At 44.3% G+C, this 15,263-nt stretch overlaps 2 protein-coding genes across 5 annotated transcripts in view; one reads left to right on the forward strand and one right to left on the reverse strand.

The window, feature by feature from the left end:
• TSACC (TSSK6 activating cochaperone) lies at positions 1 to 9,983 on the reverse strand. 4 transcript variants are annotated; one of them, XM_012510989.1, is made up of 4 exons: positions 9,749 to 9,983; positions 7,508 to 7,665; positions 2,301 to 2,429; positions 1 to 228 (listed from the first exon to the last, which is right to left on the reverse strand). In XM_012510989.1, the coding sequence occupies exons 2-4, from the start codon at positions 7,539 to 7,541 to the stop codon at positions 14 to 16; spliced, it is 378 nt and encodes a 125-aa protein (XP_012366443.1). In that variant the 5' UTR covers positions 7,542 to 7,665; positions 9,749 to 9,983; the 3' UTR covers positions 1 to 13. The 4 variants fall into 4 exon arrangements, with proteins under 4 accessions (XP_012366443.1, XP_012366441.1, XP_003259510.1 ...); XM_012510987.2 differs by lacking the exon at positions 9,749 to 9,983 and adding an exon at positions 8,699 to 8,797; XM_003259462.3 differs by lacking the exon at positions 9,749 to 9,983 and adding an exon at positions 8,534 to 8,778 and having other exon boundaries at positions 7,508 to 7,564.
• The window catches only part of CCT3 (chaperonin containing TCP1 subunit 3), a 27,824-nt gene continuing 21,449 nt past the window's right edge, over positions 8,889 to 15,263 (forward strand). Inside the window, exons 1-5 of the mRNA XM_012510978.2 lie at positions 8,889 to 9,150; positions 11,412 to 11,473; positions 12,381 to 12,431; positions 12,523 to 12,585; positions 13,647 to 13,743. Coding sequence (XP_012366432.2) covers positions 9,120 to 9,150; positions 11,412 to 11,473; positions 12,381 to 12,431; positions 12,523 to 12,585; positions 13,647 to 13,743 — 304 coding nt within the window. The 5' untranslated portion in view covers positions 8,889 to 9,119. The remainder of the gene's footprint in view (positions 9,151 to 11,411; positions 11,474 to 12,380; positions 12,432 to 12,522; positions 12,586 to 13,646; positions 13,744 to 15,263) is intronic.

The following is a 15,263-nucleotide window of genomic DNA, read 5'->3' on the forward strand; positions in this document are numbered from 1 at the left end:
TTTGTTCCACAATTCATTTACTGAATTGGGGCAGGTGATTTAACAATGGATTAGGAGATAAGGCTGGGAGAGAAGAGTTATTGCTTCCCCTCCCAGGAGCCAGTTGTGTCACGGATGCCTGTAAATGTTCCAAAATAGCCATCTGTTGTTGGGCGAGCTGGGTCTGAAGCTGGAGGTTTGCATACATACATTCCAGGAGTCCTAGGCATTCCTTGGGCTTGTGATCAACTCCAGAAGGAAAAGCAATGGAGGTGCAAGGGAACAAAGGAGAGAGATTTGGTAATTGTACTGAGGGTGGAAGGACCCTAATAAAATGACCTCTCCAATCTTTCCAGGAACAACCCAACTCAGACATACCTTTGCCCAGCTGTCACCTCTCAGTGAGGTATACCTGGCTATCCTATTTTAATTTGAAATCAGTCACTGGAACTTATTACCCCTCTCCCTTGTTTTATTTTTCCCATAATATTTATGGTCATATGGCATATTTTATAATTACTTAAGTTTTGTCTAAGTCCCCCTTCTAGAATGTAAGCTCCAGGAAGGCAGGGATTTTTATCTGATTTGTTCACTACTTTAACCCCAGCACCTAGAAAAATGCCTGGCATATAACAAATATTTGATGAGTGAATGAAATGGTCTGGGAGGGAGGCCTAACTTCCCTAGAGCTCAGGGGATACCTCAGCCTCCTCTGTTACTTGACATAGTGTCTCAGCAGTGACCTGAAGTTCCCTAACTTCAACCATTCCTGCTACATTGGTCCATTGTTTTTTTGTTTGTTTGTTTTTCTGGAGACAGAGTTTCACTCGTCACCCAGGCTAGAGTACAATGGTACAATCTCAGCTCACTGCAACCTCCACCTCCTGAGTTCAAGCAATTCTCCTGCCTCAACTTCCTGAGTAGCTGGGATTACAGTCATGTGCCACCATGCCCAGCTAATTTCTGTATCGTTAGTAGAGACAAGGTTTCACCATGTTGTCCAGGCTACTCTCGACCTCCTGACCTCAGGTGATCCACCCGCCTTGGCCTTCCAAAGTGCTGGTATTACAAGTGTGAGCCACTGAGCCTGGCCAGTCCATTCTTTTTCTAATATTTTTCTTTTTTTTTTCTTTTTTTTTTTTTTCAACGGAGCCTTGCTCTGTCTCCCAGGCTGCAGTGCAGCTGCACAATCCTGGCTCACTGCAACCTCCACCTCCCGGTTTAAGCAATTCTCCTGCCTCAGTCTCCCAAGTAGCTGGGATTACAGGCAGGTGCCACCATGCCCAGCTAATTTTTGTATTTTTAGTAAAGATGGGGTTTCACCATGTTGGTGAGGCTGGTCTCAAACTCCTGACCTCAGGTAATCCGCCCACCTCGGCCTCCCACAGTGCTGGGATTACAGACATGAGCCACCGCGCCCTGCTAGTCCATTCTTTTGTTTGTTTGTTTGTTTGTTTGTTTGTTTTGAGATGGAGTTTCACTCTTGTTGCCCAGGCTGGAGTGCAATGGCCCAGTCTTGGCTCACTGCAACCTCTGCCTCCCAGGTTCAAGTGATTCTCCCACCTCAGCCTCCTGAGTAGCTGAGATTACAGGCGCCTGCCACCACGCCCAGCTTATTTTTGTATTTTTAGTAGAGATGGGGTTTCACCATGTCAGTCAGGCTGGTCTGAAACTCCTGACCTCAGGCAATCCACCTGCCTTGGCCTCCCAAAGTGCTGGGATTACAGGGATGAGCTACTGTGCCCAGCCACTTTTTCCAATATTTTACACAGCCAGTTAACCTTGGTAATTATGTTATCTGCTGTTTGTATTTTTATCAGTCTTGACTTCTTTGTTGGACTCTGAGGTCCTCAAAAACAGGGGTTATGTCTGTCTAGTTAGTGCCCTGTTGGGTTCCCCATAGCTATGTCAAATACCCACTGACCTCCCCAAGGGAAGATGAATGATGAAAATTCAAAGACTCTGAGACTGAGCTAATAGTTTCCTTCTCTGGCCACCGGTTTTTAAAATTTTATCTTCCCAAGTGAACAGGGGTAAACCTGGCCATCTTTTAACTAACATTACCAGTAAGCAATGAGAGGTTCACTTCACTCCTGCCTAGTCTAGCAAAAGTGCTAACAAGCAAGGAAACAATACAAGTTGGTAGAACTGGGCTGATAATGAAATCAATGAAACTAAATAATCAACAAGCTACCACGGAAAAATCTATAGATGCCTAACATAGATTTGGCTGTTGTTCAATAGGCGACAGCTCAAGCCACCTCCTCCATGCAACCCTTCCCCCTGTTGAGTCCATTAGAAAACCCTCCCTACATCCTTACCTGAGGGCAGCTTTGTTGTCTGGATGTTCAGAAAAGTGGCTGGTGGGGAACTTGCTTGAAGATTAATATAGCTGGGGGAGGGTTTTGCTCTACAAAGAGGCACAGCATTAGCTTCCTCTTTGGCTGGAACTAAATCAGAGGTAACTAAATCAGAGCTCATTCCAACAAGGGACAGCCTTTCTAATTAGATCCCTGCACCTGGTCCATGAAAGCAGGTGCCCAGGCCCTGCCCTGAATATGTTACATATCAGAAAGATACATAAGACAAAAAAGAAATCATAATAGGATTAAGAGAAACCAAGCAGGAGTGGGATAAGCTAAAATCTAATTTGTTTACAAGTTCTTACTGATATACACTACATGCTTGCGACTGTACTAAATTCTAGGGTATACATGAGATGTGTTGAGACGTGGTTTCTTAGATGCTTATTATCTAGTCAGGAAGACAAATCAGACACAGGTGAAACAGTGATCTAACAACATGAGGACATAAACAATGAGTCTGAGTCTGGGGTGAAAATAAAAGCCTTTTATCTGTTAGTTATACTATGTGATTAAATGTAAAAACGAATGTTTCTTAAAAGGGAGAAGAGATCAATATGAGTAGTGAGAGAACTCTACCTCCCTTCAGGTAGAGGATATTTACTGAACCTTAAAAACTTGAGAAGCGGCTGGGCACGGTGGCTCATGCTTGTAATCTCAGCACTTTGGGAGGCCGAGGCAGGCAGATCACCTGAGATCAGGGGTTCGAGACTAGCCTGACCAACCTGGTAAAACTCCGCCTCTACTAAAAATACAAAATTAGCTGGGCGTGGTGGCAGGTGCTTGTAATCCCAGCTACTTGGGAGGCTGAGGCAGGATAATCACTTGAACCTGGGAGGCAGAGATTGCAGCGAGCCGAGATCACACCACTGCACTCCAGCCTGGGCAACAAGAGTGAAATTTCTTCTCAAAAAAAAAAAAAACGAAACAACAACAACAAAAAACTTGAGAAGCCAGGCTATACTGGTGAGACCACAATCAAGCTCCTCTCCCCAACAAGGATTGGCCTGTGACCCAATACAGGCCAATCATGGTATTCCCATCCCCTTGGCAACTGTGACTGAGCCAATGGATTAGGTGCATGAGGTAAGTTGGGCCAGAGTCATTCCCTGGGATCAATATATGGATTCTGTGTCTAAGAAATTTACTTTCTTTTTTTTTTTTTTTTTTTTTTTTCTTGAGCTGGAGTCTCGCTCTGTAGCCCAGGCTGGAGTGCAGTGGCGCAATCTCGGCTCACTGCAAGCTCCGCCTCCCAGGTTCATGCCATTCTCCTGCCTCAGCCTCTCCGAGTAGCTGGGACTACAGGCGCCCGCCACCACGCCCGGCTAATTTTTTGTATTTTTAGTAGAGACGGGGTTTCACCGTGGTCTCGATCTCCTGACCTCGTGATCCGCCCGCCTCAGCCTCCCAAAGTGCTGGGATTACAATCGTGAGCCACCACGCCCGGCCAAGAAATTTACTTTCTTCTGATCTCCTATTCTGAGAAAATGTATGGTTGGGCCCAATGAAAGCTATTTGGCTAGCATACCATGAGAAGTGGATAAAAGCAAGAGATTAGAGACAAGAAAAAGCATAGGAGAGAGATAGATGGATACACAAGACACCAACAGGCACCGAATCCCCAGTTTTAGTCCCCGAGGCCTGGTTTTTGCCGCTCTTCTTCCCATTATTCTGTGAGCTACTTCAGCATCTCTCCCAACTGCACAAGCCCCTGAATTGCCTTTTTTACTTAAAGAAGTTTGAGTAAAATTCAACTCTCGTATTAACATAATCACATCTGGACATATTGAATCTGAGGTGAGAGTAGGAAATCCAAATAGAAGTGCCCAGAAAAACAGCCAGAGAGCTGGCATCGGAGCTCAAGTGAAAGGTCAAACTGCCAGGCCAGCCCCAAAAAGGGGATGAAGGAGCTGCAAAAATACATTAGCTCTCCAAGGCAAAAAACAGAGAGAGAAAAACTGAACCTTCGAGGAACTCCTCCTCAGGAGTCTAGAAGATGAAAAGGAAGTGGCAAAGTAGACAAGAGCAATGGATGGAAAGTCAGACAGCTGGAACTAGATAAGAATTAAAAAGGCAAGACAGTAGGGAGACAATAATTCACTGTTATAATGAAATCAAGAAAGGATGGTAAAACAATTCATTTTCATCATACACATAAGAGATAGCTAAGTGCCTGCTATGTGTCAGTCGCTGTGGATACCACAGTTTGCTAAACAGAAGTGGTCACTACTCTCCTGGAACACAGTCTTGCTGTGCAGACAGTCATTAGGTGATCAAGCACACATGCTATTACACTTCAGTAAGTGCTATGAAAGCAACTGACTTAGTCTGTAGAGCTGGAAAACATGTCCTGAGGAAGTAATATCTCAGCTGGGATCTGAAGGATAAAGAAGGGCCTCTTCATAAAAAACAAGCCTGGGGGCAGAAGTGTGAAAAATAGGTTGTATGAAGGAAGATGTCTTATTCTTATTCTTTACTCAGAGGGCAACAGAAGGAATGGCCTGGTAAGAGGAAGAAGTGCTTATATGTGGGTGCCAGGGTGAGATGCTTTCTGTCTGGAAGGTCACTGAGCCTATGAAAACTGAAATCTGTTCTCTGTCAGTCACTGTTGGTGAGGGAAATATGTTTTTTTGGTTTTAGTTTTCTTCTTTTGCACTGGGTTACTGGGTTTGTGGATTTTCCAAGCTCTACTGGTAGGTCATCCATCTTCTTTTCCCTCCTGCTCCAGAGTCATCAGTCACTTGATGGCTTGTGCAGAATGTGGTAAGGAGACAGAAGTTGAAACTCAGGTCTCAAGATTTTCTTCTAAATAATGTGTTAACTTCCATGCAAATGCACTTTTAAATAATTTGAGCCCTTCCTGGACATATGAGAATGCATTTTTTTTTTTTTTTTTTTTTTTTTTTGGAGACAGAGTCTTGCTCTGTCGCCCAGGCTGGAGTGCAGTGGTGTGATCTCGGCTCACTGCAAGCTCTGCCTCCTGGGTTCATGCCATTCTCCTGCCTCAGCCTCCCAAGTAGCTGGGACTACAGGCGCCCGCTACAATGCCTGGCTAATTTTTTCTATTTTTAGTAGACACAGGGTTTCACCATGTTAGCCAGGATGGTCTCGATCTCTTGACCTCGTGATCCGCCCGCCTCAGCCTTCCAAAGTGCTGGGATTACAGGCGTGAGCCACCGCGCCCAGCCAAGAATGCATTTTATACTGGGTTATAAGGTTTGAAGAATGCTTTACACATTTTTACACAAGGTGGTATGAGAAATTAAAAATTGTTTTTTAATTAAAAAAAAGAGACTGCTTTACACACACTCTATACTAAAGGAGCTGTATTTCTGACAATGTATAACAGAGGATGAGGGTGGAGAGGCAAAAGGAGGCAGAACAGAGGATATGATAATAAAAGGTGCTTTACATACATTATCTTATATGTTTCTCATAATGACCCTTAAAGTAGGGTCATTATGGATACCACAGTCTGCTAACAGATGTGGTCACTACTCTCCTGGAACTGATAGTCTTGCAGTGTAGACAGTCATTAGGTGATCAAGCACACACACTATTACATTTCAGTAAGTGCTATGAGAGTCTTGTGGAACTGGGGAACGTGACCTGAGGAATGCAGATAAAGTAGGTAGCTTTACCTACATTTCACTTGAGGAAACTTAAGTCATGAAATTGGCTCAAGATTCCACAGTTAATATGTGTGGCTGCATGAATAATATTTTCTTAGTTAGGCCTAGCTTTATACCCTTAGCCCATCCCTTAGTAGCAGTTAATTTAAATGTTTCGATCTGTTGTGGGGTTAATAGTATTTTCTAGTAGAATTCTGAGCATTAAAAAAGTGGTAAACTGGCCAGGCACGATGGCTGATGTCTGTAATCCCAGGACTTTGGGAGGCCAAAGTGGGCAGATCACTTGAGGCCAGGAGTTCAAGACCTGGCGTAACCCCGTCTCTACTAAACATACAAAAATTAGCCAGGCATGGTGGCATACACCTGTAATCCCAGCTACTTGGGTGGCTGAGGCACAAGAATCACTTGAATCTAGGAGACAGAGGTGGCAGTGATCCTAAGAAGGTAAACTGCTTAAGAGGGTCTGGCAAATAGCAGCTGGAATTAAATTTGGTCCTGTAGACTCCAAAGTCATGCTCTTTACCACTGCACTATACACTCTGTGAAAAGAGCCAGTTAATTTATGTCCAAGCTGGGGCTGGGCGCGGTGGCTCACGCCTGTAATCCCAGCACTTTGGGAGGCCAAGGCAGGTGGATCACCTGAGGTCAGGAGTTCGAAATCAGCCTGACCAACATGGAGAAACCTCATCTCTACTAAAAATACAAAATTAGCTGGGCGTGGGGGCGCACGCCTGTAATCCCAGCTACTCAGGAGGCTGAGGCAGGAGAATTGCTTGAATCTGGGAGGCAGAGGTTGCGGTGAGCCAAGATAGTGCCACTGCACTCCAGCCGGGGCAACAAGAACAAAACTTTGTCTCAAAAAAAAAATAGGCTGGGCGCGGTGGCTCACACCTGTAATCCCAGCACTTTGGGAGTCTGAGGCAGGTGGATCACGAGGTCAGGAGATCAAGACCATCCTGGCTGACATGGTGAAACCCCGTCTCTACTAAAAATACAAAAAAATTAGCCGGGCATGGTGGCAAGTGCCTGTAGTCCCAGCTACTCAGGAGGCCGGGGCAGGAGAATGGCGTGAACGCAGGAGGCGGAGCTTGCAGTGAGCAGAGATGGTGCCACTGTACTCCAGCCTGGGTGACAGAGCGAGACTCCGTTTAAAAAAAAAAATTATGTCCAAGCTATGGAATAGTAGGTCTTTCAGATAATCTGTTCCACCTAAAGTTAAGTGGATAGGCTCTGGAGTCAGAAGGTCTCAGGCATTTGCCTGGCCCACCAATGGGGCTGTCCCAATACAAGTCAGTATCTGTTCACTCTAGTTAACACCATGTCTTCTAAGATCCTGTACATAGTCTTGTTCTAAGTATTAAGAGGAGATACAAAGGAAGAATAATAAATTCATTTAACAAATAATTACTGAGCATCTACTATTTAACAGATCCAGTTCTAGGTGCTAGGAATACAGCACTGCTCCCATTTAGGGGGGAATGCAAAGGAGGTCTTGCTTTTTAAGGGAGGGGAAGCAGGGCCTCCAACACACACCTTTTCTGTTAGGATGACTAGTGTGCTGCTCCATCTGAACACCAACAGGTGTGGTGCCTGGGAAAGAATCACAGCATCAGACGATCAACAATCCATGCTAGTATTTTCACTATGATAATTTCCTAAGTTGTCTCCAGCAGATCTCAGGCTGTTCCAATCTTCGGAGGAAAAAGTAGGAAACTCTATTTCACGGCCAAACAGGTGACTGTTCTTGAACTGTTGGTGCTCTCACGGCCCCTTCACTAGTTTGGAAAACAGTTATTTCCTTTAGTGCTTCCTTTTTTTTCTGGACAAAACAGTAATTTAACCAAACCCAAATCTTAAACGTCTCTGACGAACAGGCAGTTACTTTCCGTGTTCTCACCATGTTTAATTTCCACGGTATGATGAGTCCTTCTCCTATCCCGAATGGTAATTTTAAAACTCTGGCTCCCCATCATCTCTAACTAAGACTCAGGACAGTGGGAGAGAGATGGATGTGGGGGAAAAAAAAAAATCTCAAAGCACCACAGGGAATACTTTTTTTTTTTTTTGAGATGGAGTCTCGCTCTGTCGCCAGGCTGGAGTGCAGTGACACGATGTCAGCTCACTGCAACCTCCGTCTCCAGGGTTCAAGCGATTCTCCTGCCTCAGCCCCCCGAGTAGCTGGGATTACAGGCGCCCGCCATCACGCCCGGCTAATTTTTGTATTTTTAGTAGAGACGGGGTTTCACCATGTTGGCCATGCTGGTCTCGAACTCCTGACCTCAGGTGATCCACCCGCCTTGGCCTCCCAAAGTGCTGGGATTACAAGTGTGAGCCACAGCGCCCGGCGGAAATACTTGGGAAAATATTTTAGATAGGATAACTTAAGGAAACGCAAGCCATCACCCTCCGGTACTGCTCACAGCCTCACCGAAAGCATTTCCTAAGAAGGGAAAAGTGCACACACAAGCCATTAGTCCAGAGGCGATAAACCACAACTCCCAGTGTGCCCGGAAAAAGGCTGCACAGTCCGGCCCGGTAAGACTACAACTCCCACTTCACCCTGCGCCAAGCCGGCAGGTCTTTCCCCCATCTGCTGGCTGGAGTCCCGCCTCTCTAGTCCACCTGTTGCTAAGGCTAGACCAAAAGAGTGGAAATTGTCAAGCCTTTCTTAGCCTTCACGGTTCGATAGGAGCCGAGTCGCAATACACAGTTTAACGACCTCACCTGCGGTGTTAACCGAAAGCCGCAATTCCAGCACCCAACCCTAGAGTTGACACACATGCGTAGTGGTGTGCTGGCCAACTGCCAGAGCCTTGGCGCCTGCGCCGACGTTCGCGCAGCACGCGGCCGGGAGCGGCCACCCTATTACGCAATAGTCTGTGCCCTCCCAGTGCCTTCATCGTGCTCTCTCTGTCTAACTTGTCTGGCCGTTCTTGCGTAGGGGGCGGGACTAAGGCTGTCAATTGGTCTGTTTTTGTGCCGATCAATGAGATGGGTGCGGTGATTGGCGACTACCTTGAGAGTAGCGGGTTCAGGTGTAAGCCCTGAGGAGGCAGCGTTTTCTGGGCTTCTGTCTGGTTCTCTCTCTCCAGAAGGTTCTGCCGGTTCCCCCAGCTCTGGGTACCCGGCTCTCCATCGCGCCGCCATGATGGGCCATCGTCCAGTGCTCGTGCTCAGTGAGTTCTGGGGATGCCAGGAAATGGACCCCCTTTTCGCCCTTCTCTGTCCATACTTTTCAGTGTTGCCCCAGCTCCGTCCCGCCCTGACCCGGCCATTGAGCCTTCCAATCATCGTCTTCATTTTGGAAGCCCAGTGTCCCGTTTTCCTCTCTTCTCTTAACCTATTCGCTTCTATTCACAAACTCAAATTGACCTTATTCTCGCCGAGCCTCTTGACATGTGCTCGTCTTGGGAAGCTCTTTCCCACTCCGCGTTCTGTCCCTCAGCCCCCACGCTTCCCCCGCCCCTGCACCCTTTCTAGCCTGATTGTCGCTGTATAGCTGCACGAATAACGTTTTTTGTTTTTTGTTTTCAGTTAGTTCTAGCTTTATATCCTTGGCCCATCCCTTAGTAGCGGTAATTTAAATGTTTCAATCTGTATTACGGAGTTAATAGTATTTCCTAGTAGAATTGTGAGAATTAAATGAGGTAAGTCGGCAGACTGCTTAAAGAGGGTCTGGTAAATAGGTAATATCCTTGGTCACTTTACGTTACATTTATTTTCAGTAACAGTCTCTTGAACAGCAACCCCTTTTCCCGAAGTAACCGTACTTGCTTCACTGATCTTAGATGTAATCGTTCCCTCCGTGTCCCTGGCGTTGTAATCTTTCCCACTAACCAGTTGGGTTTTCCCAGATTTGTCGACTGGTCACCTTTTCCCTTTGGAAGATCCCTTATTTTTTTTCTTTTTATTTTTTGAGACAGAGTCTCGCTCTGTCACCCAGGCTGGGTTGCAGTGGCGCGATCTCTGTTCACTGCAACTCTGCCTCCCAGGTTCAAGCGATCCTCCTGCCTCAGCCTCCCCAGTAGCTGGGAGTACAGACGCGCGCCACCACGCCCGGCTAATTTTTGGTAGAGACGGAGTTTCACCATGTTGACCAGGCTGGTCTCCAACTCCTGAGCTCAGGTGATCCGCCCACCTCGGCCTCCCAAAGTGCTGGGATTACAGGCGTGAGCCACCGCGCCCGGTCCCTTATTTTTTTCTGATGATCACCACCTCCATTGTCTTCCTTTGATATGTTTCCATTCTGTGTGTAACTTCTGTACCTCATCTGCAGAGCCTGGCTAGCCATCTCCCCTCCCTTACCGTCTTCTGTAATACTGAATGCCTTTCAGAGTTATTATTCATTATCTCTGTACCTGGGAAATAACTTTTAAGGAAAAAAAAAAAAAAAAACTTAACGCTATTTTGAGAAAAAAAAAAAAAAAAAAGCCTTCTTCTTTCTGATGGATTGTAGGTCCATGCAGGTTTTTGGTTACAGCTCCCTGAGATAGATGTAAATACTAAGCATTGTGGGTGTTTTGGTTTGATGGAACTGGATTGAAAGATTTACAGACTTAAATTGTAAGGGAAGGTAATTTAGAGAGAGGAAGGAAATAAACATTATGTTGGTTTGGTTATAACTACTGGCTTGTCTCCAATGAGATGGCCTGGGGGTGAGTGGTGTATTTGCAAAGCTCCTTTCAGGTCTGCATTATCCTCTGGCGTTAGTTGGCTGTGACCGATTAGGCTCCCAGTTAAAGTATGTAGTCAGTTCTTAGTGATGGTAAATGGGTTATTGAGGCCTTCTTATTACATCCAATTATGAGGTGACTATATATCTTGCAAACTGTTGAGTGTGTTCTAAACAGTATGCTGTGGGGGCACTATCACTAATTATGCTGGACCTGTTAGAGTATGATCCCCCTTATCCAAGCAGAAAAATGTGAATCTCCAAACTCTTTCCCTGCTTAGGTAAAGCATTGAATGGTCATTTCTTAGGGTCACCAGCCCTTTGAGAATCTGATAATAGCTGTGGATCCTCTTTCCGGAAAAAAAAAAATTGCAATATCTCTCATTTTCTCACATAATCTCAGGGAGTTCACTATCGCATTAAGGCCCATTCATGGATCTCAGGTTATGAATCCCTGCTGTAAATATATGAATATTTGGTTAGAAGAAAAGTATTAACCAAGATTCCAAAGTTATTTCTTAATATACCAAGGGTTGAAATACAGAAGGAAGTTTTAACAGCCATAAAGACGTATGTTTACAGTTTTTTGAGATATGGTTGACATGTAATAAACTGCACTTATTTAAAGTGTAGAGTTTGATAAGCTTTGCTCTGTGGATATACCATGAAACCTGCATTCTTATTTTTCAAAGACAGGGAAATAAATAGCTTGTATATGATGGGGCAGTCCTGGGCTGTTGACTCTTGTATTTTTATCTATTTTAGGCCAGAACACAAAGCGTGAATCCGGAAGAAAAGTTCAATCTGGAAACATCAATGCTGCCAAGGTCACAAATCTTTTAAGTGTTTATGGTAGTTTGCCTCCAGCTATCTTCCCTGGTATTTGGTCATAGCCATGTGTCCTGTGCATCTAGACTTTATAGAGTGGGCAAATAGGCAGAGGAAAAGTCGACCTCTTTCAGAACATTTTCCTGATGGTGTTAGGGGAAAGGAAGCCCTCCCCTTCTGAATTAGGACTGATAATCTTCTCGTATTAATTTGTGCATTATTCTGTTGCTGTGTATTGTTTTATAGTATTCTATTTGTGTTTGTCTCCCATACTAAACTGAGTTACTTGAACGTAAGTACTTTATTCCCTTTTGTATTCCTAGTGCCCACCGTAGATCTTGGATAGATATTCGGTAAATGTCTTTTGAATGAAATAGTGAAGTAGCCTTATATCTGATTTAGGATGGTGTAGAGGCCACCGTCATGGAAAGAAATACTAAGACATGGACTTCTAGTAATTAGGACTGCTGGGAAACAAGCTCTGGGAGCCATTTCCCCCTTATTCTTGTGAAAAGTCATTTCTGTATCCATCCTGAAAGCATTCCCAAGGGGAGAAAAACAACAGAGCTAGCCACATCCTATATCTAAAGTGGCATGCTATGTCTAAAGTGATGGCTAACCATGCTTTAGGGGTGTCACTAGAAACACTGACTCTGGCCGGGCACAGTGGCTCACGCCTGTAATCCCAACACTTTGGGAGGCTGAGGCGGGTGGATCACTTGGGCCCAGGAGTTTGAGACCAGCCTGAGCAACATAGTGAGACCCCGTATCTAAAAATAAAATGAAATTAAAATAAAATAAAACACTGGCTCTGTGGGTTGTTCATGCCCCTTTCCCCTATTACTCCAACATTCTCACGCTGTCCTCTGATTTGTGCTTGAGTATTTTATGTTCCCTTTCCATTAGACTATTGCAGATATCATCCGAACATGTTTGGGACCCAAGTCCATGATGAAGGTAGGCTTATCTCTTCCTAAAACTCTTAGACTACAATTTTTTCTTCCTGTTATCTAGGACACTTTAAATATAACTTTTGCTTTCATCTTAGATGCTTTTGGACCCAATGGGAGGCATTGTGATGACCAACGATGGCAATGCCATTCTTCGAGAGGTGTGTTCCGTTTTTGGTTTTGTTTTTTTGCTTTCTAACAGTTCTATAAACATAAAGGACCTATTAAGATACAGGCTCTAATTAGCTTTTTTAGGGCTGCTATAACAGATTACCAGAAACGGTTGGCTTCAACAACAAATTTATTATCTTATAGAATGAAGCTAGAAGTCTGAAATAAAGGCATCAGCAGGGCCATGCTCCAAAGAACCCCGCTTCTTGCTTTTGATGGTTGCTGCCTTTCTTTGGCATGAACTTGGTCTCTGCCTTGGTCTTCATGTTATTCCCCTTGTGTGTCTCTTACACAAGGACACCGGTGATTGGACTTCAAGCCCACCATAATACAGAATGACCTTATCTAACTTGGTTACATCTGCAAAAACCCTATTTTAAAATAAAGTAAAATTCACAGATTCTGGAAGTTATGACTTCAACGTATCTTCTTTTTTTTTTTTTTTTTTTTTTTTTGAGACGGAGTCTCGCTCTTGTCACCCAGGCTGGAGTGCAGTGATGTGATCTTGGCTCACCGCAGCCTCCACCTCATGGGTTCAAGCAATTCTCCTGCCTCAGCCTCCGGATTAGCTGGAATTACAAGCGCGTGCCGCCACACCCAGCTTAATTTTTGTACTTTTAGTAGAGACGGGGTTTCACCATGTTGGCCAGGCTGGTCTCGAACTCCTGACCTCAGGTGATCCACCTGCCTCCGCCTCCCAAAGTGCTGAGATTACAGGTGTGAGTCACCGTGCCCAGCTGGCTTCAGCGTATCTTACTGAAGAACACAATTCAACCACAGTGGTGCTTCCAGTAAATAAGCTAAAAGATATCGTTCCGTCCTCTGGAAGCTTTAATAGTTGAGTTCATGTAATACATTTTTTCCCAAAAAGGATTTGGAAAGTGGTTTACTTAAGCTATTTGGGGTGCCATTTTTAATCTTTCAAGATACAGTAAAACATTAAAGGGAAAGTAAGTATGTATAGAAGCAAGAAGCCCAAGAGTTAGGGCCAAGCTTCATGAGTTAAGACATCTTTGAATAGTCTGAATTCATTAGTGATCTACCTTTTTAGATTCAAGTCCAGCATCCAGCGGCCAAGTCCATGATCGAAATTAGCCGGACCCAGGATGAAGAGGTTGGAGATGGGACCACATCAGTAATTATTCTTGGTAAGAGGAGAATAGGAGGTTGATAAGGAAAAATTAGAAATAACACCTGTGTCATATTTTAAGAAGGAAATTCTGTTACGGATCCACTAATTACAGATATTTAAATAGCTTATTGGTTATTTTCTATGTATTCTCTCCAGTTGGGTATAAAACATTTATATGAATAGGGTGAGCTATGCAAATCTGGCTGATAAAGTAATAGTTAATTCTCTTTATTCACTGTAAGTTATAATATTCTTTTTTTTTTTTTTTTTTGAGACAGAGTCTCGCTCGCTCTGTCACCAGGCTGGAGTGTGGTGGCACGATCTTGGCTCACTGCAACCTCTGCCTCCCGGGTTCAAGCGATTCTCCTGCCTCAGCCTCCCAAGTAGCTGGGACTATAGTCACGTGCCACCACGCCCAGCTAATTTTTGTATTTTTAGTAGAGACAGGGTTTCACCATGTTGGCCAGATGGTCTCGTTCTCTTAACCTTGTGATCCGCCCTCCTTGGCCTCCCAAAGTGCTGGGATTACAGGCGTGAGCCACCACGCCTATAAAGTCACCACAAACACTGAATTGGCAAATAATAAATCATTGCTTCTATAGGAAATACAGGGTTAGGTACCTATAAGCCTCTGGTCACACTTTCATCAACTGATAAATATATACCTTATTGTATGTGTTTGTCTTCAAGACACCCATTTAATATATATAGTTGATTTATTAGCATTGAACTCATAGCCCATAGCAATATAACTCATGCCTGGACAAAGCTCACCTAACATATTTTCTCTGTAAGGCACATCACAGCCTTCTTGCACATAGAAGCATTAGATAGCACTTAAGCACTACACTTGTGAGCCATTATAAATACCGAAATCATCAAGAAAAATGTGAAAAACATAACCTTAAATATACTGCATAAAGGACACTTTTTTTACAGTGTGAGAGCTAAAGGCCTTGTTGGACCTCACCTAGGAATGTCATTGGGTGACTCAAATTTTTTGCCATTCTGTGATTTCCATGAATGACTATGAAAGTGTCATGAATTTTTTTTTGGGGTTACAAATAGTAAGAAATGAAATCTTCAGGATAATGACCCTGGGCTATGTAAGTTTAAAGACTAATCTTTCTACTTCCTATAGGATCATAAAGAATTATTTTTCAAATCTTGGCCTATTGCCTTTATTGTGTAAATGTCAAGATGATAGTAAAATTTTTATACTAGAAACACTGGTTTTAAAAAATCTGATTGCAACCAAGTGTGGTGGCTGACGCCTGTAATCCCAGCACTTTGGGAGGCCAAGGTGGGCAGATCACGAGGTCAGGAGTTTGAGACCAGCCTGGGCAACATGGAGAGACTGCATCACTATAAAAAAATGTAAAAATCAGCTGGATGTGGTGGCACACACCTGTAGTCCCAGCTATTGGGGAGGCTGAGGTCGGTGAGGCAGGAGGTTGGGGCTGCAGTGAGCCGTGTTTGTGCCACTGTACTCCAACCTGGGCAACAAAGCAAGACCATGTCTCTTTTTTTTGAGAT

The sequence above is a fragment of the Nomascus leucogenys genome, chromosome 12 (genome assembly GCF_006542625.1).
Source record: "Nomascus leucogenys isolate Asia chromosome 12, Asia_NLE_v1, whole genome shotgun sequence".
NCBI lineage: Eukaryota > Metazoa > Chordata > Mammalia > Primates > Hylobatidae > Nomascus > Nomascus leucogenys.

Coding starts and splice junctions, on each gene's coding strand:
- TSACC (XM_003259462.3), bottom strand. CDS start 8,564: ATGGGGGAAAGACCTGCCGGCTTGGCGCAGG. Junction 2,430..7,507: donor TAGTCATCCTAACAGAAAAG/GTGTGTGTTGGA, acceptor CCTCTGATTTAG/TTCCAGCCAAAGAGGAAGCT. Junction 229..2,300: donor GACAACAAAGCTGCCCTCAG/GTAAGGATGTAG, acceptor TTCCTTCTGGAG/TTGATCACAAGCCCAAGGAA.